The sequence below is a fragment of the Filicampus tigris genome, chromosome 8, assembly GCF_054856515.1.
Source record: "Filicampus tigris isolate MCC_2025a chromosome 8, RoL_Ftig_1.0, whole genome shotgun sequence".
NCBI lineage: Eukaryota > Metazoa > Chordata > Actinopteri > Syngnathiformes > Syngnathidae > Filicampus > Filicampus tigris.
The window spans coordinates 10695687-10720807 of record NC_141224.1 but is presented as its reverse complement, the minus strand read 5'-3'; the positions used below and the strand labels follow the sequence as shown (position 1 = coordinate 10720807).

Here is a 25121-nt window from a genome sequence, read left to right as displayed (position 1 = left end):
TTTGGTGGGTCTTGTGAATGTTTGATAATTGAGGTCTTCATGCCTCTACTCACTGTAAGTACAATCCCGATGGAGTACTCTCCACTCAAAATCAGCGTGCTTCCGTACCAGAAAGCCAGAGCATGAAACACGTAGATCAATAAGTAGGTGAAGCCCATAGCAATGTTTGAGGTTATTGCCTTTTTTATTCCCACATTCTTGGCGTCTTCCAAGTTTTTATAATACCTGTGAGACAATGCATTGACAAAACAAATCTTGAAATACATGCCTAATCCTTTGTCGTGGTTAAACTAGAAAATTCTAATCTGGTTTATAGGATTCAGATGATCCAAATTCTATCATTTACCCTGAGCACAGGATTTGTCATTATTTGGCTATTACAGCCTTCCTTCCACATTTTGGAAGCCATTGTCTTACGTAACATGAACTGCAGAGGTCTACTACACCTATAACTCATGGTATTAAAACAATATGCTCCACACATCTACAAATCTATGACATTTAATGAAGATTGCTAATCGCACAAACCTCTCGATCTCTCTCTGTTGACCACTGAAGGCAAACACGGTCCGGATGGCAGAGAGCACCTCCTCTGCCACAGCACCTGCTTTGGCATAGGCAGTCTGTTCTCTGGAAGTGAATGATGCCAGCACCTAGCAAGAGGCCTACAGCATTAGCTTAGCAAGAAGAGGCTTGCGTTCAAGATTAAGGATGGACAGGTTGGGCAAAAGGCAAGCTTACCTTACTGAAAAGTCCAGCCATTACACCTAACAAGGGGCTGATGGCCAAGATGACAAGAGTGAGCTTCCATCCTTTGGTTAAACCGATGACTACAGATGTGATGAAGGTGGCACAGGACTGGATCAACATCGCCACCTTGTCTCCAATACCCTCTTGGATCTTATAGACATCGCTGTCCGTGGAGACACAAACGGCAATCAATTATGTTGAAAGCGCTGTAACAATGGCATCAGTTTTACTCAAGAGAAGCTTACTACACTAACCTACGAAGCTTAATAGTAAGCAAAACATTTTCAAAAATAGAACGTTCCCGTTATCAAAAGAAAGGGTCTGTTCATTGACATGATTGTTCACACTTGAGCATGAAATAGCTCAATGTTGAGTCTATATGAGCTCTTGCTAAAAAACAAACAAACAAACAAAAAACAGTAGCATCTGAATGTCATCAGTCAGTTTTGGTTGACAGAAAAATACCGGATGTGATCATTATTACGCAGGTGTACCTAATGAAGAGGCAAGTGATTGCGTGTTACTAACTCTGTAAGACGAGTGTTGAGCTCTCCTGTCTCATTGACATCAAACCAGCCGATTTCCTGTCGCATGATGCTGTGGAAAAAACACTTGCGGATGCGTTTGACCTGTCGCCCAGCTGACAATGTAAAAAAAGCTGCCTGCATGTAGGCAGCCACCAGCACAATAGCCCCTAGGATGGAGTAGTAGATGGCAAAACTGGAATGAGATTCAGAACATTGTTCAGACATCATCCGATTCAATTCATGAGGTGTCATCGTCCTCTTACCTGGTCATGTCTTCCTGAATGGTGCTGTTTGGAAATGTGATATCTGGAAAAAACAACCTGTTTTGTAATCGTTTGTCATTACAGTCGGGTAACTACGACTATTTCTGTGAGCTCACTGGGGTTGCTGGTGTTGAGGTAACCTAATGCAGCGTTTGAGACAAGGCTGTCGGCAATATCTCCAAACACAACCCACGTAAGTGGCAACACAACCCCGTGCAGCATCGACATCAGGGTCCCGAAGAACAGCAGCGCAATGTCTTTGGAATCTGCAAACCTGAACTGTCCACACAGTAAAAGAATGCTTTTAGAAGGCAGAGTGGACAGGAGTTGACTCGCACCAATCTTTTTCAAGCCATTTCAAGATATTTGAGCAACTGCAAAAGCACAATACTTGCATTTAACAGAGACGGGCGGGTAACTTACCACTTCAATGGCACCAACCATGGGTAACTTTTCTTTTGCGTCTTTCTTCTTTTCACCTTTGCCCACCTCATCCTTACGATCACTAGGCCAAATATGAAGCCGTCAATGTAATTGCTCTCTTAAGTTGTTTGAAATGCAAACTCACTGAACTCTTTCTCTTCTGCAGGCCACAAAATATTACCTTAAATAAACATATTTTAGGTTCTTCTCCAACCTCTCCGTTTCATCCATTTCTGGCTCCTGTCAGAGGAACACCTTGTACTATTTAAATGAACCCATGACCCAGTCAAAAGTGTAAACATCAGACCTCACTGTTGTCTTTCCACACAGAGCTCCGATGTTTGACAGGCTTGGTGAACACACACAGACATCCACCCCTCTTGCGCTGTTGTCCTCCTTCCACTTGTTGCGCTCTCTAATGTTTGACAGAGATGCCGATCACACACACACACACACGGAGTCACACCTGGCCAACGGCTGACCACAAATTCCACGCCCCTTTTTCCTTCTTCCATCCCTCTCACGTGGCTGTAATAAAAACATCATTAGTGCTCAGCTGCTTTCTGGACATTAAAAAAACAACAACCCTCGTTGTTTTCACTTAGTCGCAATGTGAAATGGCAATGGCTGTTTATTTGGCATAATGATAAAATGTCAATTCATTATTCAGTCAATAGCAGGCGAGGGTGTAACCCACATGCATGAAATGAAGGGCGTAAAACGACTATTAATTGTGTGTATACAGTGCCTTGTGAAAGTATTAGCACCCTTGAACTTTTTACCTTTTTCCACAAAAAACAACAACAACAGTAACCCAACAATAATGGACTTGACCTTAAATATTAGTCAGTTTTTCTTGCTGTCACAAAGTTGAACACTGTGGAAGTGATTGAAACATAATTAAAAGCTTTGAAAATAAATATTCAAAAAATCTATTTTGCCCTTTTTTGAAACATGTTTCAATGAAGGTCAAAATTGAAACATTCTATTTTTGGGTTGATATTTTTTTATCTGACTCCAGAAGAGTCGTGCCTCACCTGTCATGAACCTCACAGCACGTCACTGCCTCCTATATCCATGTCCTGTCCTGCTAGTGGCTACTTAAATTTTTATTTTAAGAGCTCATTCTAACGCCAGAAGCAACAAAGTCCACATGATTACACAACATAAAGGACAAAGTTTAAGATGGACCAAAATCGATAAAATGGAGTGTCTGGCGTCTAACAAGGGACATGTGCACACCAAGTTCAGAATCTCCACAACAGCCAAAAGTAGGGCTTTTAATTTGCACGCATAAAACCCTTTGACACCTCTACACCAGGAAGAGTCGAGAGGGAGGCGCTTATTTTGTACTGTTTTGTAAAACTGTATGGTTGTGTCATATGTGGCCTGCAATTGGCTAATTAGTGAACAGTCCAGGGTGTACACAGCCTCTAATCCCAAAGTCATCTGGGATAGGCTCCAGCACAGTATACCTTGATGATAAGTGTAGAAGATGAATAGTTTATCGTCTTAAAACGTTCAACTGCCGGCCCTCCCAGTTAACCAACACCAATTAGCTGTCAATGGCAGTGAATGAGTTTGATCATTTAACATGTTATTAAATATTAACATTATGAACATCATGTTCATATACAGCGGCTCTTCTGTTTACGACAAAAGACGGGTGTCCAAACTGTGCCCCCCAGCAATATTTGATTCAAGATGATCGGGAGAGGAGCAGTATTCACTGGCCAATTTGGTTGCGCGTAACCATAGAGATGTAAACACTTATTTTTTTATTATTAATTTTTGCACATGTTGTTTTAAGTTGAAACTCAGTCAATTATGAAAAACAAGGTACCTAAAAAATATACAAGCAAAAGAAGAGGGGGATTTTTTTTGTGTTTGCGATTACCTTTTTGTTTCTTTGTTTGTTTGTTTATTTAGTTTTTTTTTTTTTTTTTTGTGATTTGCACAACAGCCCATCGTAGTCACTTGACTAATTGTTATGGAAGACCATACTCTTAGCTTCCTACGTGTGTCGTACTACCGGTACTTAGTCAACGTCTCAAGCCGTTTGAGGACACTAGCCGAAATCCATCCATCCATTATCGATACTGCTTCTCCTCACAAGGGTCGCGGGCGTGCTGGAGCCTATCCCAGCTGTCTTCGGGCAGTAGGCGGGGGACACCCTGAATTGGTTGCCAGCCAATCGCAGGGCACACAGAGACAAACATCCGCACTCACAATCACACCTACGGGCAATTTAGAGAGTACAATCAACTTACCATGCATGTTTTTGGAATGTGGGAGGAAACCGGAGACCCGGAGAAAACCCACGCAGGCGCAGGCACAGGGAGAACATGCAAACTCCACACAGGGAGGCCGGAGCCGGGATCGTACCCACGACCTCTGAACTGTGAGGCGGACCGTGCCGCCCACTAGCCGAAATAACAAACAAAAAACACTCTAAGTTCGGCTCAGAAGAGGCCGTTGGCACAAGACTGCCAATCGCAGTCATACATAATAGAATAAGGAGAACATCTCATTTAGAGGCCAAATGTGTCTTTAGAAACATTTGCTCTTCACAATAAAGCGCCAAGGGAAAAAAACGCCCCAATGTCCCAATCATTGAAATTAAATTCACAAACGCAGAGGAAAAGGTACTAGTTACACGTTTTAAGTGTAAAATAAAATAATCTCATAATATGATTTCAGGGTGAAGGAATGTAATAAATCGCAGTTTACTTTGCAGGAATTGGATACTGAAAGTCATAACCGGAAATGGCGTCGTTCGCCCTGCAGTTTGACTTGATACTACATCCGGTTCGAGCCCCCTCCAGCCATGCAGTGACGTAGGTAAGACCAGTGTTCCTCCTCGGGAGAGTAGCTGACAGCGGCGTGTGGTGCGCACCGCCTCTGGTTGGCAGGCTGGCCTCGTGCCGGAGATGGCGTCCCTCGGCGCGGGGCTGCACGTCAGCCGCAAGCGGGCAGCGGGCAGAAGCGCGGCGGTGGAGAGGAGGAACCTGCTCACCGTGTGCCGGTAGGTAGCTATTAAGAACATTCTTCTCCTCTATACTCACCATCCTCCTCCTCATCATCATCATCATCATCATATTGCAATCAAAACAGCGCCTGAGCTTGACACCTTGCCTCTATAATTTTTACAACTATTGTGACGTTTCTAGACACGACTTGATTTACAAGCTTCCATTAGTAGTATGCAGTCATGTAAATTATTTTCGTGGCAGCTCTTCTATTCACTGCGTTGTTTTGAAATAAACCCTCAATTTGAAGGCATCATGTTGGCCGCCTCACTGTTTTGAGGGTCACAGTTCGAATCAGCGCTGGCCTTCCTGTGTTGCGTTTACATGTTCTTTTCATACGTGTTGGTTTTCTCCATGTACTTTGGCTTCCTTTGAATGTAAGTGTAAATGGAATGTTGATGTTTTGGGTAACATTTGTGACGGCAAGTATTAAAAAAACAACTTTAATAAAACAGAATTAAAACTAAAATCAAGCATAACTACTGATCCACTTAGCTTATAGGATGGCTGACAGTCACGTGCTGCAGTGTGATAGTAACTATACCCAAGTCATAGTTATCGCTTGAATTAATTATTTTTGTGTCGTATACATCAGGGTTATAATAATAGTTTTGTATTTTTCACAATGGTTAGTTTTACATTGGTTTTGACTTTTGTTGTTTAAATTCAATTCATTTTAATTCGTTTTTCGACCAGGTTTCAAGCCTGGTAAAAAAAAAAAAAAACTAAGTTAACTAGTTTTATTTTTTTCGAAAATGCTTTATTTAAGTGCAAGATGAAAAAGTATTGTATAATAAAGTAAAATAAACTACAATTTCCTCAAGTGACTGTATGACATTTTTTTCTCCTGTACAGACGTACAGCAATATTGAAATAAATACATTTAAAATGAATCCCGGATGGTCATGTATGATATTGACAAAGATGAAAATGAAGGACATTTTTGCTGTACAGTTAGTTTTATAAATGTAAGATGTAGTTTCAATTAGTTTTATTTTTTTTAAGTATTTGTTTTCATTGTTTTCATTTTATTTTGTTAATGACTATATTTTTTTCAATTTTGTTAGTTTTGATGAACTATAATAGTTTTCTTATCCTTTGACTTGATCCCACATTCCCAAAACATATATGTTAGGTTCGTTGAAGACTAAATTGTGTTATAGATGTGGAGAGTTGTTTGTCTATAAAGATGTTCCCTCAGATTGACTGGTGACCAGTCCAGTCCTTAAAATTTTGACTTACATGCTGGTGGTCTCAGTGGAAATGAGATGACATTTGCGAGTGTGTTTAAAACACTGCTGCTAGGCAACGCAAGACAGGGAGTCAGATCATTTGGTTGATGTAAAAGGTCCACAAACAACTTGGACACACACGCACACACAATGCAGCCAAGTCTATTAAATCTCCCTCCTGCCTAATTAGGTGCAATCTGATTAGACAGAGTCGGTTTATTGCAACTGGGGAGGACAGATACCAGCTGTGTTATTGGGACAAAAGCCACCTTCCATCCATTTTCTATAGCGCTTGTCCTCATTGGGGTCGCAGCTGGAGCTTAGCAAAGATAACTTTAGGAGAAAGACAGAGCACTCCCTGATGGCCGGTCAATCGCAGGGGACATACAGTACACACCTGGGCAATCGGTGATGACAGCCACAGTTTCCTAGTCTGAATCTCCATTCGCAGCGAGTTTTGCGCGTGACCAAATAAAATCTCCTATTTCTGATGTCTTGTTGATACTCCACTCACTTTGCCGCCAGGTTTTCCGTGAAGACTCTCCTGGACCGCTCCTGTTTCGAGAGCATGGACGACTCGTCTGCTGAGCTGGTTAACTTTGTGTCCATCCTGGAGCATATCCTCAACCATAGACTGAAAGGTAAAAAAAACAACAACAAAAAACAAAACGTACACAAACTATGAGTCGACAAAACGTGAACATGTGTACAAACATCCCCTCCTGTATTTTCGTTTCTCAGGTCAGACAACGTGGTTTGGCTACGAGAGTCCTCGGAGTTTCTGGGATTTTGTCAAAGCCGCCAGCAGTAAAGTCCCTCACAATTGCATTCGAAGCATTGAGAGTATGGAGAATGTGCGGTCATCCAAAGCTAAGGTGAGACTCAATTTTGAGCCCAAAAGGACCCATAATCAGGTATTTTTAGCCTACGTTGCATTATCCACTTAGAAGTAAATAGAGAGGTCAGCCAGGAATGCTTGGCTAAGAACACGACCCAGTTTTACCCAATAAAACATACAATAGTAACACTGTGGAGTTAGACCTCTCGCATGTGGTTTCTCAGGACTTCAGGTTGGAATTTATTTTTAAAAATTATTCTGATTTGATACCAGTGTACGACAATAAGCCTTTTTGGTCGGTGCCCTTGTCGGGCCACTCCGAGCCAAGTTGTTGTGGCCCTGCCAGAACCAACACTAGCCCAGATTTACAACAATACTTAATGAAATTCACAATTGTATATGTAGGCCTACCTTTGGATGGAAAAAAAGTTTATTAACCTTTTGGCTATGCTATATCAGCCCATATGGCACATGATTTAATATTTAAGATATCAGCAGATTCGTCACTTTTTAACATTTCACTTGTTATATCAGGGACATGGAAGTGGAAATTCCAGAGGCAAGTATTCAAAACAAAAAGGAGGAACTATGATTTTAAGTCTCGAGACTGACCACACGTAACGCTGACTTTTGTCCAAAGTTGTCATCACATGAGAAATAAATCTGTGAGTCAATAATGGGGGCGTTTCCAAGGAGTATTATACTAAAATACAGTAATCCCTCTCATATACGCAGTCTACTGTTCATCAATCCACCTATTTGCGGTTTTAAATTCAGTTGTTAGTCGAAATTCTGGAGAGTCCTTGCTGCGTTTGCATGTACAGTGGGCCAACCACATACTGGGCACCCCCAGATTTACCCATTCACAGATTTCTTTCAATGTTTTTTTTCCACATTTAAAAAAAAAAAAAAAATTCCATTTTATTCTGGTCTTTTTTTTCAAATCCAGATTTTTCTGGCCTTGTCATTTACATTTGTGTGGGGATTTTGACATTGATTGGTACAATTAAGGCAATTCTTGAAGGAATACAACTTTTTTCTTGTATTCTGACATTTTCCCCAATGCAAAAAATCTCTTTAACACAAAGACTTTTTCTCTTGTAATATTACAACTTAAATCAAGTAACATTGTTTTGTCTTGTAAACTAGAAAATAATAAAGTCGTAAGCCCTAAAAGCTTTATTCTTTTAACAATGACAATTGTTAAATTAAATTGTTTAATTGTTGGCTCTTAATATTTCAAATTTGACTTGTTTAGTGACATTACAATTTTTTTTTCTTGTAACATTGATATATATTTTTTATTGTATTATTGCAACTTTATGAATAACTTCTCTACCCTGACACATATCGTGTCTTTCAAGCAAGCAAAGGGCGCTTAGTCTGTTTTACTCTCATAATATTATGACTTCGCAGAAGATAACATTACAACTTGTGGCCCCAATACTCCTTCATATAAACATAATTGCGTCAGTGATAGGATTTTGTTCCTATATTTAATAAATAATGAATATTATTATCTTATTTATGGGCTTTGAAAATAACACTGATCAAAAGCTAGCTTTGCTTTTCTAACCTAATTCTGGCTAAACATCAGAAGCAATTGCCAAGAATAAAATAATCATCTCCCCTCATCTTTTTTTTTTTTTTTTTTTTTTTGGTCCTATTAGGGTCGAGCTTGGATCCGAGTGGTTCTAATGGAAAAGAGACTGTCTGAATACATCTCATCCGCTCTGAGGGACCTTAGAACTACCAGGTTTGTGTGTGTAACTTGCGCACTCACATCGCACAATGACACAAGGTACGTGTCATTAGGTGACCCTGCACAATGAAGCCTTATAAAAAAAATTTTTAAAAACTCAGCTTTTGCAAAGGTTAATAACACTGTCAAAAAGGCATTCACTTCAAACTGTTTTGTGATTTTGACTACATTTTGGCATGTGTGGACCTAACTCTCTGACTATTGTGAAAAGATAAATAAAATGAGCTCTCGTATTGGATCATACATAATTTTGCAAGTATACCTAATGTGCAGTGGTGTTGCACACAAGTCAAACCACTCAAAGCAATTAGCTCAGTTTGTGCTGTTAGAAATATGTTGGGATGGACCGATTATCTGCCGGGCCGATTATCGGCACCGGTATTTGGCTTTTTGACAAATATCGGCTTCTGCCTTTTTTTTAAACTCTGCTGGCCGATAATAAATCAGTTTAAAGCTGTGGAAATCAAAACAAAGATATGTGAAAGTTTAACATTTCTGTCATTTGGAAATGTTCATTTACTGTAGAAAACTACATGGAGCTAATGTCTAAGTTTTCATTATCCTTTTTAAGACATGCTGACAAGCCTGGGTGCTCCCTGAACTTTTTGTTAGAATTTTATAACAAGAGATGTATACTGTCAAAACCTTCTTGTAATAATGAATTAAAAAAAAAAATCAACATTATGCAAACCTGAAACATTGTTCAATAAACATGATTAAAGACGTTACAACAAAGTTAAGAGTAAATTATTGTTTAGATTTTGATGCCAATATTTTCCCTTTTGCTGAAAATGAATATCGGCTCCAAATATTGGTTATCGGCTTCCTTGACTACTAATAATCGGTATCGGCCCTTGAAAAAAAGCATATCGGTCTATCTCTAGAAATGAGCAGCAATAATGTGAGCAAATGTGGCTGCAGGCGGTTTTATGAGGACGGGGCGATCATGCTGGGAGAGGAGGCGGGGCTTCTGGCAGACACGCTCATTGGACTCAACACCATCGACTTCAGGTACTGATGCTGTTCTGCTTCATTTCTTTAGTGCCGTTGTCAAATTGATTAAGTGAGAGGGGCAAAGAAATCAGGTTTTAGGTTGCTCAACCCCTTGCCTTAAGTGGGGTACACACCTACCAATTTTGAACACGTTCACCGATTTTTAAATTGTGAGAGGCTGCACACATGATGAGAAAGTACTGTAGACAAGACAATGGGAGGAGAAATGGCAGTAAAACAGGCCCAATTTCAGACGTCAGGGGGTGAAGTAGGGAAACAGACTAGTTGCTTACTACACTGCCCTAACACACCCCCATCCCATCTCATCCCTCTAGCTTCTGTCTGAAAGGCGAAGGTCTGGACATCGGAGGCTCTTCGGTCATCGACTACACGCCTTACTTGAAGTTCACTCAAAGGTATGTGAGTTGGTGGTCGCATGCAGTGTTGCCAGATGTGTGCTGACCGGGTGACGGGCATCGCTCCCTCCATTGCAGCGGCGACAGCATCAGCAGCGACGAGGAGGAGATGCGCACCCTGGGCAGCAGCGGCAGCGAGCGCAGCACCCCGGACAAGATGGCCACGGCCGCCTCCATCTTCACCGAGCAGAGCAACTTGGTCAGCAAGTGCAAGCGCTTTGAGCAGAAATATCGCATGGCGCTGGAGCAGAAGGTATGCTTGGGCATACGTAGATAAGAAGAATACTTAAAGGGTGTATGTCGTGTTTGCAGATTGGCATTTTATTATAATGTTTGGCCAAAGGGAATGACTGGAAACAATACTTTTTATTTCGTTCACTGCCATCGACGTATTTATTTGTTTTTTCACAGTCCAATTTTTCTTCATATGTTAGGGTAAAAGACGGTCTGAAAATGTCTGGCAGTGAATGAGTTAAGAACTAGAAGCAAAGTTCAGCAAATAAGACCCCCCCCCCCCCCGCCCCTCAAATCATTTTTAATTGGCAGCAAATCACAAATTTTGTCTAAATGAAACTCCTCAACTCATTTCAACATACTTCCTGGGCACCAAAATACCACAATATGGCAGCAACGCACTACATTTGTCAAAAAGACGATCCTCAATTTACTTCAACATAGTTCCTTGGCACCAAGAGGCCACCAGATGGCATTTTTGCAGAGAATAGCGAAGTCCAAAAATATCAGCAAATTGAGCACGAGTCAGCCCTGACTGTTCGCTGATACCATTTAGTGCAAAAAAAAAAAAAAAAAGAGTCCATTCCTCTGCATTTTCTTTAGATTTGACAGTACTAGGCAAATAAATCCCAATCGCTCGTGTCTTGTTTTCATTTTCAGGCTTACCTGGAGGAGTTGGTGCGTCTGCGCGAGGCGCAGCTGGCGGAGGCGTCGTCACACCACAAAGCTCTTGAGCAGAGCCTGGCGGACACACACCTGTCACACTCGCTGGAAAAGGAGCAGCTGGAGTTCATCATTTTGGAACTGCAGGATCAACTGTGAGTATGTGGTGGTGGCGGCGTGGCCAGTTTGCCATTTAGGACAATGCAGAGTTGTGTGTGTGCTTAGGTGTCCACGTCTCCAAGTTCAGATTGAATTATTGAAAAGACGTCCTTCTCTTTGTGTGACAACTAATTCAGTGAAGGATCCTAAATCCCTCAATTGAAGACGTGGAGATGAAGCAGCACTCTCACTGCGATTAAAGGCAAATGAAGTCACATTTATTGTCATGTAGTCGGACTCATGTGTGCAAGTCAAAGACTGTAAGGCTTAGTCGTCCAAGAATAATGACGGTACATTTTTTGTCGACATTTTTTGTCTGTCCATACGGCTCTAAATATGGCGCATTGCAGTTGGACAAACACCACGTTCATGGTGTCAGTCAGAGGCCAACTTCTTCTTTGTTGAGTGATTTGGGTCTCATGTGTTCAGGACAGTGTTGAAGAACAATGACTTGCGGTCGCGACAGGAGCTGACAGCCCACCTGACCAATCAGTGGCCGTCTCCTGACGTTTTGGACACAAACGCCGTTGCCTTGGATACGCTACTGTACAGGAAGAGCCCCGCACAGTGGGAGGAGTATGTCATGGTTTTTTTGTGATACTCAATTATGATTGAGGCCAAACAGAATTTGACCCAATTGTAGGGCTGAACAATTACTCAAATTCAAAACAACAATGCAATTTAGTAGAATGTCATTTTTCGAATCGCAGAGGCTGCAATTTGGAAAAAACAGATCAAAACAAAATGCAGTTAGGAGAAAAAAAAACGGCCTCATTTCGGTTGCTTGGTAGGTTTTGTGCAGTATATTTTATTATATTATATTTATTATGAATAATAAATCTGATGTTGTTTATTGTAATGCAGATTATTATTAGATTATTGCTTGTGTTTGTTAAAAAAAAATACATGGGAGGAGAACCTTGAAAAAAAAAAATCATTGCATACTAAATCGCAATATTGAGGTAAAAAAAAAAGTAATAAAATTTCAATATGATTCAAAATTCAAAACCGTTCAGCTCTACCGGATAGTTTGTTGTCAGTGTTTAATACGCTAGAAACTTCAAAGTTTGAAACAAATTTTCCCTTTGGAACTTATATAAAATCTATCACTGTTGTTTCAAATTTATCGCTGGACACTAAAATGAAGTAATTGAGTTATTTGCTGAAAAACTCATCTATGCTGTGTTTTTGTGCGTAAAGCAAACCTTCTCTAATCTGAAAATAAAATACTGCTTTGGAACCATCTGGTGGCATCTTGATGCCAAGCAGTTACATTGAACTCGTGGAGCTAGTGATCCGTCAAATAAAAAAAATGAAATCAACCAAATGGCAATTTCACTTCAGACCTTGAAAGCATATTTTATCCAAAAAGCCCACCATAAAATGCAGACCGATGTCGTTCAAAGCAGAGGAAAGAGATCAGAGTTTCGAAATGTTTGGCATTTTCACTTGGATTTCCTCAATGTCTGATGCATTGCGCAATCTTTTGTTTTTTGTTGCAGCAAGAGCCTCCGCAATCTGCCTACGGACATGAGCCTATCACAGATGTCCCTCGAACCGTCACACACGCTAACGCTGGATGCCAAACCACACTGGCCACGCCAAGGTACACACCGCAACCCTTTCCGGTGTGACCTTTTATGCCCAGAAGCACTGAGCTACTTTTATGACTTAAATTTGAATTTAAGTCATGAAATTGTATTAGTTATTCCCAACTGTCTTGATTCCCAACAGTCTTTTCTCTGCTTTTCGTAGGGTTTCTCTTGGCTGCACTTATTTCATTACATAGACTGTCTGGGGATTTTATTTATTTATTTATTTATTTATTTATTTTATCCAATCAAATTTAAGCCTTTTTGGGTTGCCATGTCATTCTAATCTGCCTTCAGAATCTGTAGTGCTGGCCAATAAACATTAGCAATAGAACAGTTTTTTTTCACCAGTCAGATGTGCATCTGGCCTATAATAATCTTAGTATTTACCCGTTCTGATTGGCTGGTCAGAGCAAGCTAAGTTTGACTTTGTGAAACGTGTCACATGCAATCTGCACACGTTGATAGCCACAAGTGTCTATACACTTTCTTTACATTGGCATTTTGGAAAACCTATCCCGAGGGCTGAACTGGAAAACAGCATCAACAAAAGCTTGATTCAGCAGATGCTTCTGAGAGTGATAAAACTTTACCACTGCTGACTTAAGGCGTTTTCATCAGTGGTGGTTTGCCAAAAACAGATCCTGTTTGGGGAAATTAGCCACGGATAGCACAAATTGCAGGACGCATTGGAGTGGTGTGATTAACTCATTCACTGCCAGATGTTTTCAGACCCTCTTTTACCCTAACATTTGAAAAATTAAAAAAAATATATATATATAACTAAATTCCTGGGATTGAATGGCTGGACTGTGAAAAGACAAGTAAATTTGTCAATGGCAGTGAATGAGTTAAAGATTTTCAAACTGGCACTGAACTGCAATTGCGGACAGAAAAACGTAACGGTAGGCAGGCAGCAATTTTGTCGAGCCACAGGCGAGTTGAAATCGAAGTGAATAGTGACTTTTGAAGCACCCAGTGCATTTAATAAACAGCTTGAGTGAGTATGATCTGTGCTATTTATTTATTTTTGGTCATGTTATTATTGATTCTGATTCTGAACTGCTTGAGATACTACACGGCACTGTTGCATGCTGTTACATTGCGTGTTGATGTTTTTCTTATATATGTGATGCGACGAGGTGGACCACGTCCCTACTGATGGCCCATCTTATGAACGCATGGCCCACCACTGCTTTTCGACTTTGTTTTTGCAACGCAGGAAAAGAGCAGACGCCATCCCTCCGAGGACTGTGCGGCTCTCTCACCTCCGTCAACAGTTTCAGGTCTCTGGCCAGTCTGAGGTCCAACGAGTGTTTGGCCAGTCCCGCCGCTGAGGTCAGCAGCCCGGGCTTCACCCCCACATAAGGGCCCCACGCCGCAGGTCGACCGGCCGTCTTCTCAGCGTGCTATTACGTTGCTCTTTGTAGAGAAGTACGTTCTTAGTGTGCTTACACTGACATGTTTTAGCATGCTGTTGGAATGAGCTCACCCGGGTGAAGCGATAATAACTTTAACTTGAATGTTTTCTATCGAAAAGACCCATTTCATGTGCCAACATTGGAAGAGTTGGTCTCTTCATTGTCACTCATTGTTCCTGGAGGATCATTGTATACGCACTTTTGTCATTTATTACCGTATCAGTTTTAACATATTTAGTTCTCAGGAGTTTTTGTGCCTTTGTTTTCAGTATTGTGCACGATGCCGTATTTTGTTCTCAGGTCATGACCACTATGATTGATAATCCGCCCTCAGTTTAATCAGATGTGTTCCCTTTAAGTATTTCGATTCCAAAGCAGTAATCCAATTTGACTTGTTGTGACTGCGATTGAAAGTCTGGCCTTCAGGAAGTGAAGCTGAACTCTACGGTTTGCTTTTAGTTTATTACACATTGTTCATTTGCACACATATAAATATTTAATGTCTTTGTACCCTTCATTTTGAATAAACTTTATTTGGGGGAAAAAAACGGATTTGGGCACATTTCACAGGAAAAACCTTTTTTAAAATACATCTTTCATGCACCTATTCAGTAGCTTTAAATGCATACTCTGGTAGTTGGCAGACAGACAAATTCCAACTGTGATCCACGTACTAAATCAACTATCATATCGTCGTAAGAACGAGGGATGGCACAATAATCGCTGACAATGGTGTTGTTTGGGCATGTCTTGAAGCATCTGAGGCAAAAATGGTGTGCTAAATCAGCAGAGGTGCTGTAGTTGTCTGTCTAAAGAAGTCAAATAGAATATGAGCTCCAGAACATTGAGCTACATCATTCTGTGCAATGACACTCCTTCTCCACCCAAGATCCAACAATTTATTTTCTACACCACTTGAAATCATTGGGATTAGATTATTCAGATCAATACAACACTGGAATGGGAACAGGAGCTCTCAATAGTCAAGAGATTTCCCCATTAAAAAAAAAAAAACATTAAAAGCATGGATGGTGATTCATTACTTTTTTGCATAGGTAGTCAAAAGCCCATCCCTTGTCAAAATATCAGGAACATGCAAATGTTTTTTTTTTAAATACATCTTATACTCATTAATGGACTTTATTATACAGTGATCCTCTGCATATTCATGATTTTGACATTCGCAATATTTTGCTACAGCAATAAAAGTATTGCTTTAGTGTCATCTGGTGGACGCTTGGTAGTAGCGTTCAGTTTAATTCAATGGATAGTGTTGTTTCATCTCTGAGATGTCCTGTTGGCGGTTCTTGAATGCACCACATAAACAATCAAAATTGAAACTGAAAGCATGTTTCTGCCACTCCCCCACTGCAGCAACTAATAGTCCGTGAATTCGACCTAACTGTTCCAATTTGCCTGAATTCCCTAAATACCAAAAGGTGAATTTAATTCAAGCGTTGGTCCCGTTCCTCCACGAATAGCGGGGGCTCACTGCACTTCATGTTGTGCAATAAGGATTGCGTCATCATGTAATATTAAATCATAAATACTATAATATATTTTTAATAATTTCTCAGCACTCCTTTTTTAAGCCTGGCGTTGGAGGGTGCAGACTCATCATGTTTCAAGTGTTACTGGTGTGCAGAGGTCCAAGTACCCGATCCTGGTTATGTTTGCGGAAAAAATCCTTCCCCATCTCGTAGGTGCTTATCATGATGGCGCAGGCCGGCGCCACTTTGATCACCCGAGGGAGGAAGCCTGGCAAGGAGACGGGCGGTTAAGAAGACGACGCTTTGAATGACAAAATGTTGGCCAAATGTAATGCAAACCTGCGAACAAGCCTTTAACGCCGTGCTGCGTCACAATCTTCTTCATCACAGTGACAGTGGAGGAGGCCTGGTGCGATACTGACGACACAGATACAAGTGAGTGAGACACATCGCAAATGATTCCAATTCAAAAGAATAACGATACATTGAGGACACATTTACAATTCATTGCTTGCAGCTCCCCTAGTTCCACCTGCCTTCTCGTTTTGACCACATCAAACGGCAACGTTACAATGGACGCAAACTGTAAAAACAAAGATATCAAAAATATACATCCGCACCTCAATAAATTCAAATATTAAATTAAAAATTGTGCACATTTATTTCAGTAGTTCCGTTCAAAAAGTGAAATGCATATATTACATACCGGTAGATTAATTAATCACCCAATCCCTAGCTAAAAATCCCTACTACTAAAAGTAAACGCACTCACCGTGCCAGACGTGGCGCCAGACACAAAGGTCATGGCAAAGGTGGGCTCCTTGGTGCCGTAGCGCTGGCTCAGCCACCACTTGCCACGCTCGTAGTTGTACCAGTACATGGCGGAGAAGGGCACGTCCCGGAGCAGCGTGGGCCCCAGGCCTCGCCACAGCGACAACCAGCCTTCCGCCTCCACGGCCGTGCGCACGCAGGTTCTCAGCTGCCTATACGACAGCTTCTCCGACTGCAGCTTGGTGCGCAGAAGCTCGATCGGGCTGATCACAGAGGCCGCGCCCACTGGTGGATGTAGAGAAGGCATTCACAGGATGACAAATACAGTGGAATCCGTAAAGTCCAATGCAAGGTTACAATTTTTGGTGATAAGCAGTGCTGTGTTTGCGCCAAACTAACCTTTGGGGATTAGGGCCAAATAGTTCGCTCTTGGTTTCACTGAACCATAACAAAAAAGCAATGACTCTAAAAATTATTTAGTATCATGTGTTTAATATTGTGTTCGAGTCCAGATAATGACTTTCACTTTTTCGATTGAACTACTGAAGTGAACTTGGTAAAAAAAAAAAATGGTGATGCACGTAACACCAAATTCCACCAACAGGTGGTCTTTAAAACGAGAATTGCAAAAAATTAAGGTTACATGCCTCAAATTATGCTTTCATATTAAAATCTAGAAGAGCGTTAAAACACAAAAATGCCAGGGAAGCAGGACTACAGTAAATGATCATTACAGAATGACCTTATAATGGTTATCGTCAAAAAAATTGTTCTTGTTAAGCATTCTTGGGTCCTTTGATAGACTCTATATAAATCAAATGTTATTATTAATAATTATGATTAATTAATAAAAGTGCCAAATCAAACCTCTGGCGACAGCCCCCGACACCATAGGGGCAAACTGCTCGTGTTGGCCCATCTTGACCTTCAGTAGCACACGCAGCTGGTCATAACTGGTGAAGTAGATGACAGTCGCTGGTACGGCCATCATACTGGAGTTGACAAACAAATAGCACAAACATGAACCCTCTAAATAGGCTGAGATGTGCATGGCGCTGTGATTAAATGAGATTCACGCTCACAGGGTCGGCGGAAGACCGCTCCATAAGGACCTGACTCCTTCGTTACGTACGATCTTGACAAACGCATCCTGCCACAGCACACAAGATTATGATCTGAACATGACATTTATGTGACAATGGGATTTGTATTTACCGCCGTGCCATTGAAGTGTCCCGGCGCTTTATACCAGGCCTTGTTGCCATTCATACACACGCAAATGTGGTCCATAAGGCCGTTGCAATAGACAAAGCATTTTCCTAAGCATTATAAGAAAAATACATTATTAGGGTGACGTGTAACAAACAACAAACAATTGTTTGGTGAAATGTAGTTCACCTTTAGGGAAAGGAGTTTTCTGTGCTTGAAGTCTGATTTTCACAACGTCTAAAGGTGTCACTGGAGAAAGGACGACAAGTGTAAATGTAACATCATCCATCCGTACATTTTCTACACTTGAGATTGGTGGTTGGCAACTGGTGGCCTGCGGGTCGCATGTGGCCCACGCCGCCCACACTTTGGGTGGCACCTCGATTAATACACCCTTTTATTATCCTTGAATATTAATTTTTTATGCAAAGCCCTTTGCACTGGGAAAAAAAAAATCATAGCACCAATGTTCAACCCATACTGGCCCAAACGTCCATGACATGACAGTCTCACCAAACAGTGAAGTTAGTAATGCTCCGGAGCAGGAGGCCACCATCTGTTGGATTGGAGTAATGCCGTTATCTTTGGCCGCAGCGGAGGGACGTTGACCGCTCATGTTTCCTTGAACAAACAGCAGATGACATTGAAAATAGACTAAATTCATAAAGTGCCGTGGTCCCAAAACCTAACCACGTAATTAAGATATTTATTAAGAAGTAGCGATAGTACTCTGTGGCATATGAAGCTAACAAGACGTTCCTACCTGCCAAAGCACATTTACATCAACAAATCCTTGTTTGCGTTCAAATAAACATCCCTTTGGGGCAAGCAGGGCTGTTCTAAAAGTTTCAAATAAGATTTTGTCGAAACACGTGTTCAACCTTACTGGTTCGGTTATTCCATAACATTGCATGATGAAACGTTTCGTAACATTGGTTTCCCTTTTGCACATTCGCGAAATTGAAAGCAAACCGCAACGCAATGCGCATACACTGCGATCATACCCGTACTGATAATAACTGTTGCTAGTTGTCATGTATTTTATAAACAAATATATTTAAATATTTTATTTTGTTATATATGTCGAAACTTCTGACTCGAATACCAACATTAATATACCTATTTCCGTTGTTGCCAGATTTCGTTCACGTAAATCCGCAAATGACTTCGTACATTGGAGACATCGCATGGAAATAGGGGACTAATCATACAATAATTTATCTGAAAGAAGAAATTTAAAAAAGAACGAGAGGCTAACAACACTTATGTTAAGGTAAACTGACTGGCTTGAAAGTGATATTACGAGGTGCGCAGTTCTCCGACATGGCAACTTGCTCGTCGCTACCATTACATTGTGAAGCGGGAAATGAAAGTGTAGTCAAACGTCGACGTGAAAACTTTCTGAACATAAAGTAACCAAACAATTAACAATGCCAAAGGTAGGTGCCACGCTACATAAGTTACATAAATTGAGTGACTTCATTTACACCAAAAGTACGTAACGCAGAGGGAGCTATCTACCCGACCTTACGTAGATCATTGTAACGGAGTCATTTATCAGACGTACAGTTTTCACCTCTTCGCATGGTTAAAATTACGGCTTCCAATGTAGTCGAACTGACTGTTATGAGCTTTTAAACTCCCAGTTGTAAATTACCCCATTTTGTGTACAAACACGCCCAGCTCGGGTCGATGTACAGAGGACAAAAACATGCATCTTGTTCCCCGAAAGAGAATAAAATGAGGGCAGCGGGCACACGGAGACAAAGTGGAGCTGACTGGGAAGGTATTTTTAAATTATTATTATTAGTAGTATTAGTATTGTAACAGACACGCTAACATCAATAAGGGTAAAACTGGTTCTGTGAGTTTGCGAGACTTGAACGCTCACCGCTCTTCATCTTTCCACCGTGTTGTCTTTTTAGGAAAAGCTGGCAAAAGTGGTGAGAAGAAGTCGCCAGTAAAGTCCCGTCTGGCACTGCTCAAGCCTTTAGCTGGGAAAGTCTTCTATCTTGACCTGCCGTCCAACCGAAAAGCAGAGTCGTTGGAGAGAGATATTAAAGACCTCGGAGGGGTGGGTCCATTGGCAAGACTTTTCGGCATTGCAGTCAGTTCACTCATATCCATCCATTTTTTAAACTCGGCATCTCATTGCACATTTGATGATGTGTCTTCTCTTTCACAATGCTTCATTCATAGGACTTTTGACTTGTGACTTGGTGTCTCTTATTGTGTATTCTTACACCTCCACACAAAGTAATTCATTGCAACATAGCCTTTGTAACCTCGAGTATTGCCAAGAGTATTAATTTGAAAAAAGAACAAATTACATTCACACCTATGGACCTTTAGAGTCTTCAAATAATTTAGGTTTTTGAAATGTGGGAGGAATCTGGAGAAAACCCACCTAGGTACGGGGAGAGCGTGCAAACTCCACACAGGAAAGCCAAAGCCAGGATTCAAACCAGGATTCATAAGATCACTGTGCTGCCTATGAAAAACAATTGTAGGGCAAAAATATAAAACAGTAAATTACAAAACAGTAAGTATGGATGTAAATGAGCATGCCTTCTTTTTCTGCGTGACACTATTATTACGCAATGTACCCTTTATAACCTCGAAATGTCATATGTTCTAAAGCGAGTACCTACGTATCTTTGTCTGTTGTCTAACTTGAATAAATAAGTGCCACTTATCAAATTTACATGTCTTTATTTACCCTCAGCAAATAGAATAATAGATTGTATCACTAAAGACATCTAACATTTAAATTTGTTCCTTTGTTGTCATCCCAGAGTGTTGAGAAGTTCTTCAGCAAAGACATCAATTATCTTGTATCCAACAAAAGGGAATCTAAATACGTGCAATGCATGAGACAAGACTCTCTGCTCCCCAGCCTGCAATCTGGACAGAGTTCACCTTGCCTCCACTCAAATCCACTCCAGCTGGACTGCGGTAACGACAACACCAAGATCAGATCTCGGGGTCAAGCAGACACGGTAAGCTTGCTTGAATCGATTCATTAGTGCTGATATAATGTTTCTGAAATCATTCTTCAATTCAGCTCGCATCGCCGCACTTGTCCATTTTTTTTTTCATTTTTTTTTTCTTTGTAGTTTGGCACGAGGCGTGGGTCGTCTTTAGTAGAAAAAGCTGCAAAAGAAAAGGTTTGTTGGCCCGTTGTATTTAAACAGCATAGTCTTGTGCTTTAGTTTGCTGATAGAATCTCTGTTTTTAGCAAATTTTGCAGACCAACAAGATTCTGTCAAAGGCTCTGGAGTGGGGTGTAAAAATTTTCTACATTGATGGTGTGTTTACATTACAGTTCATATTTAAATATATACAGGTATTTTGCTTAAATTATCCGGTGTAAGCTGCTGCTAAGTTCCTCCCGACAATTTTGGTTGACTTTCAAATTGTCCCACGTTTGGGTTGTTTGACTTTGAAGCTCCCACTGTAATATTGTCATAGTGTGCTTTTGTGCTGCGCATGACCTTATGTTAGATATGCGCTGCATGTGCAGATGTGTTGGTGTATATGGAGAAGAAAAAAAAGACCATTGCAAGTCAGTGCCCGATCCGGACCGCAACCACAACTGTACGTTTACACAGTCAACATTGCATAACACTGTACATGTACATGTTCATATTTTAACATTTGTTCTTGCGTTCAACGTATTGTAGGTCAAAGACGCATCGACAGCAGAACTCAATTGTCAGAAAAAAGGTGAATAACATGTAGTATTTTGAGCACTTATTTGCCATGTATGTACTCAAACTTAGTCTTTCCGCAGGAGGCCGGATCCATAAACCTTTCATCAAGGTTGAAGATTCAAGCAGGTTAGGGAAAGTAAAATCTAGCATCCACTTTACTATTGCTCTTTAAAATGGACTTTTTCAAAGTTTTGACCCTTCATCCTCAGACATTACCGTCCAATATACGTCAGCATGACAAGCATGCCAGAGTTGAACCTGAAGACGCTTGCTCCTCATTGTCCCTTCTTGGTTGTTGCTAAACACCCTCCTGGGGACAAACAGAGGGGGAACAGGTATGGCGGCTTGTTTTAATTATTAAATGAGGGTGACAAAAAAATATTTGGTGTGTCAGTATGACCCTTTCATGAAATAGCAAGTTTAGAAATTTCTTTCATTAGAAAATTAAAATTGCTATTTCTTTTGGTGCATGTTAAATATCGCGATATTGATATTGCAACATTCAACACTCATATTGCACTTTTTTGTAATATCATACAGCCCTAATATATATATATATATATATATATATATATATATATATATATATATATATATATATATATATATATACACACACACACACACACACATACAGATAATGTGAAAATAACAGTCCTTTTGGGGGAAAATGCCCCTTTTTTGAAAACATATATGCAAACACAGTCTTTAATAAACTAATATTTGAAATATTCATCAATTTAACCTCACAGAATGAGCCAGCATACGGCATGTCTCGGCTCGTCCATTTGTACATACCCTGGGTCAAACGTTGCCAACATTTTGTTAAATCACTTCTTATAAATGGGCAACCTGTCTTTGGCAATGTTCAGCACGAGTTAGCAGTAATGTTTGGAAGTGCAAATAAAGTCAAATCGATGAATCGTCCAATCCTAATGATTTCTGTGATTTATCCCTAGAAGTGCCAAAGCTTCAGCGTGTGCTGATCGAAAGAAGAACAAAGACAAGAACGCAGGCGGGTACTGCGAGTGCTGCATGGCCAAATATGGAAACTTGATGACAGTAAGTCTAACACGTATCAACGGTGGAAGCTCTCAGCTCGGATCAAAACCAGTTCTGTTAAAAATGTTGTCAAATGTCATAATTAATATGATGACAGTTGTGACAGTAATACAAGTGTGAAAAGAGGTAAACAGAAAAAATTGTTCGCTACCCTTCTGTTAAAGAATGGTGATGATTGATACCATCATTTTTGTCCACACCAAATCTGTTGGACCACAAAAAGCTAGCAATGCATGGTTTTCCTTACTTAATTCTTTGGGCATTTTCATGTGTTATTACTTTTGTGTCTTTTATTTACTTTGTATTTCACTGACCATTGTGGGTTTTTACCTCCTTTACTCAAAGAGTACCAACATTTGTGTCCATACTGTATGCGCATTTGTTGAGAGCAAAAACTGTATTGACAGGAAGTTAGACAAAAACAAACAAATGCACACAGTCGAAAAGTGGTGGTAACTGTGAATGATGTCAATTTATACCACGTAATATGCATGCATTCGAGCTTACTTTAAGGAGCCATTTATGAAGTGTCCATCCTGTATCAAACCGAATCATCCACGATTAGGCTGGGGAAGCTGTACTCCTTTTTATTTATTTTCACTTTCATTATGACAAGTTGCAGGGAATGTATTTCAGATGCCAGTGTTAGCTAAATCACAAGTACAGTGGCCTTGATTAGGTCAGCCTAGTTTTTTTTTTGTTACTCTTGTTGTTATCATTATTATTGTTATTATCAAATGTCATTTATAGTGAAACAACCACATTTTTTTTAATATAAAACTCAGACCTCTCCGAACTGTCTTTATAGTTTGACCATGTTCACTATAATAGTTCAATATAGTTTTGAAAATAATGTATGTAGTCTTTGTGTATTTCCTGGTAATGTTACCTAGTTTCATGACTTCACAAGTGATTATCTTAAGCAAATAGTGTGAAAATTGCATAATAGAATTGGCCCCTGGGTATCAACGTTCATTCTCACCAAGCATTATCCTCAAGCCATGCTCAAACCTTAAACCTATGCCTGATACCTACTTTAATATCTACTGTACAAAGCTTACTCTAACCCGATTCCCTAAACGAGACTAATTGGTACTTTATTTACCGGTAATCCAGCACCTGGGAAGTGAACGTCACCAGGCTTTCTCCAAAAGCGATGCTTACCAAGTGTTGAACCGAGTGGTAGCACCCCTCCATTGCAGCTTCACCCGTTTCAACACTTTTACGAAAAGGTAGTATTCCTTCATTGTTTTCCGTTCATTTGATACTGTATGCTGCTGAAACAGTTTATATCTATTTACACTTTTTAAAACCTGCTCCTTTTTCTTTTTGTTTGCATCAGGCCCAAGTGCAGTGATTCGTCTGTTCAGCTTGACAGCGGACCATTTGGCGGACTCGATGTCAGAGCCACCGAGATTTTTAAGGAGAAGCGCCAGCCTGGTGACTGCCTCAAGGAAACTTTTTCTTTTCAAGTCACTTCAGACCCTCAGTCCGGTCCTCTGCTTCACAGTGATGGCAGGACTTGTTTGACGGACTCACACAGGTCAAAGCAAAGACGTATCTCACGTAAACGGCCGTGCAGACTCAATTTGTTGACTTCCTCCCCTCCAAAAGCTGCACAGGAAACTGCACCCTCTAGCGGTGAAAGCATGACCCACAGCCCCTTATTGATTCCTCAGGTCAACTTTGATGTGCAAGTACCTCATGCAGACACACACAGCCATCAGGAGCCATATTGTGAGTCATATTTGGGAAGCCCCAGTGTTGTCACAAATCAACAAGAGGAGACTGACAGGAGCAAAAGGCCGCCCGGGAAAGCCGATGGAAACATCTCAGAGCTAGATGGAGAGCATCTTTCTTCACAGAGCTGTTCTCCAACCGGGACAGTCAGTAGGAAAGTCAGAGTTTATAAACGCCAAAGGTGGAATCTGGACTGGCAATCTTTTCAATCCACCTGATAAAATGGGAATTCTTGCAGATTTGATGACCAAAAGGGAACAATCATTGTATTACAAAGCACTGGAAAATGCAGACATGTTGTATGATATGAGATGTGGGGGATGATGGCTCTAATCATTTAAAGCCGAAGTCAACCCAAACATTTTTTTTTTCAAAAATATGTTCACCAGCAGGCCCACTAGTTGAAACACGGCATTCTGATTAACTTTGCGTTTTGTGTTTGGGTTGACTTCCACTTTAATACAGCTCTTTTTATTGTAGATCTTAGAGCTTGTGGGCCATAGAATGTCATGCCATTCTAAAAACAAAGCCAACTTCAGAGGAATTGTTATTTAAAAGAAATTATCACACAATACCTTATTCATTATATGTAGCATTGCCCTCAGAGCAGTGGAGGGTCTCTATTAGGAAAAAAATGACTCAATATGAAAGACTCACAAAAATATTACCAGCCTTAATTTGTATTTTCTATCAATAATTATGAAATAGCTTATTATGAATAAAGTAGATATTGATTAAAACAGAAATATTGCTGTAACGGTCTGCAAAAATTGAGCACAATACATTTTTTCTTCCCCCCCCCCAAAAAAAAAAAAAAAAAATCAATATATCTGG

At 40.5% G+C, this 25121-nt stretch overlaps 4 protein-coding genes across 10 annotated transcripts in view; 2 read left to right on the top strand and 2 right to left on the bottom strand.

The window, feature by feature from the left end:
* The window catches only part of LOC147143633 (ATP-dependent translocase ABCB1-like), a 13770-nt gene extending 8747 nt beyond the window's left edge, over positions 1-5023 (bottom strand). The window contains exons 1-10 of the mRNA XM_086038569.1: positions 4234-5023; positions 2271-2378; positions 2145-2203; positions 1964-2045; positions 1657-1819; positions 1541-1583; positions 1279-1470; positions 742-913; positions 529-653; positions 54-225 (exon numbers count right to left, since the gene is read on the bottom strand). Coding sequence (XP_085894695.1) covers positions 54-225; positions 529-653; positions 742-913; positions 1279-1470; positions 1541-1583; positions 1657-1819; positions 1964-2045; positions 2145-2203; positions 2271-2378; positions 4234-4236 — 1119 coding nt within the window. The 5' untranslated portion in view covers positions 4237-5023. The remainder of the gene's footprint in view (positions 1-53; positions 226-528; positions 654-741; positions 914-1278; positions 1471-1540; positions 1584-1656; positions 1820-1963; positions 2046-2144; positions 2204-2270; positions 2379-4233) is intronic.
* rundc3b (RUN domain containing 3b) overlaps positions 1-15338 on the top strand; it is a 25876-nt gene extending 10538 nt beyond the window's left edge. Inside the window, exons 6-16 of the mRNA XM_086038579.1 lie at positions 4701-4988; positions 6750-6865; positions 6966-7099; positions 8733-8818; positions 9746-9835; positions 10153-10233; positions 10312-10486; positions 11128-11285; positions 11719-11865; positions 12792-12895; positions 14104-15338. Of these exons, the coding sequence (XP_085894705.1) occupies positions 4894-4988; positions 6750-6865; positions 6966-7099; positions 8733-8818; positions 9746-9835; positions 10153-10233; positions 10312-10486; positions 11128-11285; positions 11719-11865; positions 12792-12895; positions 14104-14249 (1332 nt within the window). The 5' untranslated portion in view covers positions 4701-4893 and the 3' untranslated portion in view covers positions 14250-15338. The remainder of the gene's footprint in view (positions 1-4700; positions 4989-6749; positions 6866-6965; positions 7100-8732; positions 8819-9745; positions 9836-10152; positions 10234-10311; positions 10487-11127; positions 11286-11718; positions 11866-12791; positions 12896-14103) is intronic.
* On the bottom strand, positions 15188-19813 carry slc25a40 (solute carrier family 25 member 40). Of its 4 annotated transcripts, none has more exons than XM_086038580.1 (10): positions 19664-19813; positions 18286-18393; positions 17962-18021; positions 17779-17882; positions 17646-17713; positions 17431-17555; positions 16565-16848; positions 16294-16375; positions 16132-16209; positions 15188-16060 (listed from the first exon to the last, which is right to left on the bottom strand). In XM_086038580.1, exons 1-10 carry the CDS (start codon positions 19671-19673, stop codon positions 15927-15929), a joined length of 1053 nt encoding a protein of 350 aa, XP_085894706.1. In that variant the 5' UTR covers positions 19674-19813; the 3' UTR covers positions 15188-15926. The 4 variants fall into 4 exon arrangements, with proteins under 4 accessions (XP_085894706.1, XP_085894707.1, XP_085894709.1 ...); XM_086038581.1 differs by lacking the exon at positions 19664-19813 and adding an exon at positions 19349-19388; XM_086038583.1 differs by lacking the exon at positions 19664-19813 and adding an exon at positions 19340-19368.
* On the top strand, positions 18737-25121 carry dbf4 (DBF4-CDC7 kinase regulatory subunit). Of its 4 annotated transcripts, none has more exons than XM_086038576.1 (13): positions 18737-19045; positions 19456-19558; positions 19698-19846; positions 20568-20771; positions 20889-20939; positions 21011-21080; positions 21296-21369; positions 21456-21498; positions 21566-21611; positions 21695-21820; positions 22445-22547; positions 23664-23779; positions 23890-25121. In XM_086038576.1, exons 2-13 carry the CDS (start codon positions 19465-19467, stop codon positions 24503-24505), a joined length of 1692 nt encoding a protein of 563 aa, XP_085894702.1. In that variant the 5' UTR covers positions 18737-19045; positions 19456-19464; the 3' UTR covers positions 24506-25121. The 4 variants fall into 4 exon arrangements, with proteins under 4 accessions (XP_085894702.1, XP_085894701.1, XP_085894703.1 ...); XM_086038575.1 differs by lacking the exon at positions 18737-19045 and adding an exon at positions 19071-19211; XM_086038577.1 differs by lacking the exon at positions 18737-19045 and adding an exon at positions 19074-19211 and having other exon boundaries at positions 19505-19558.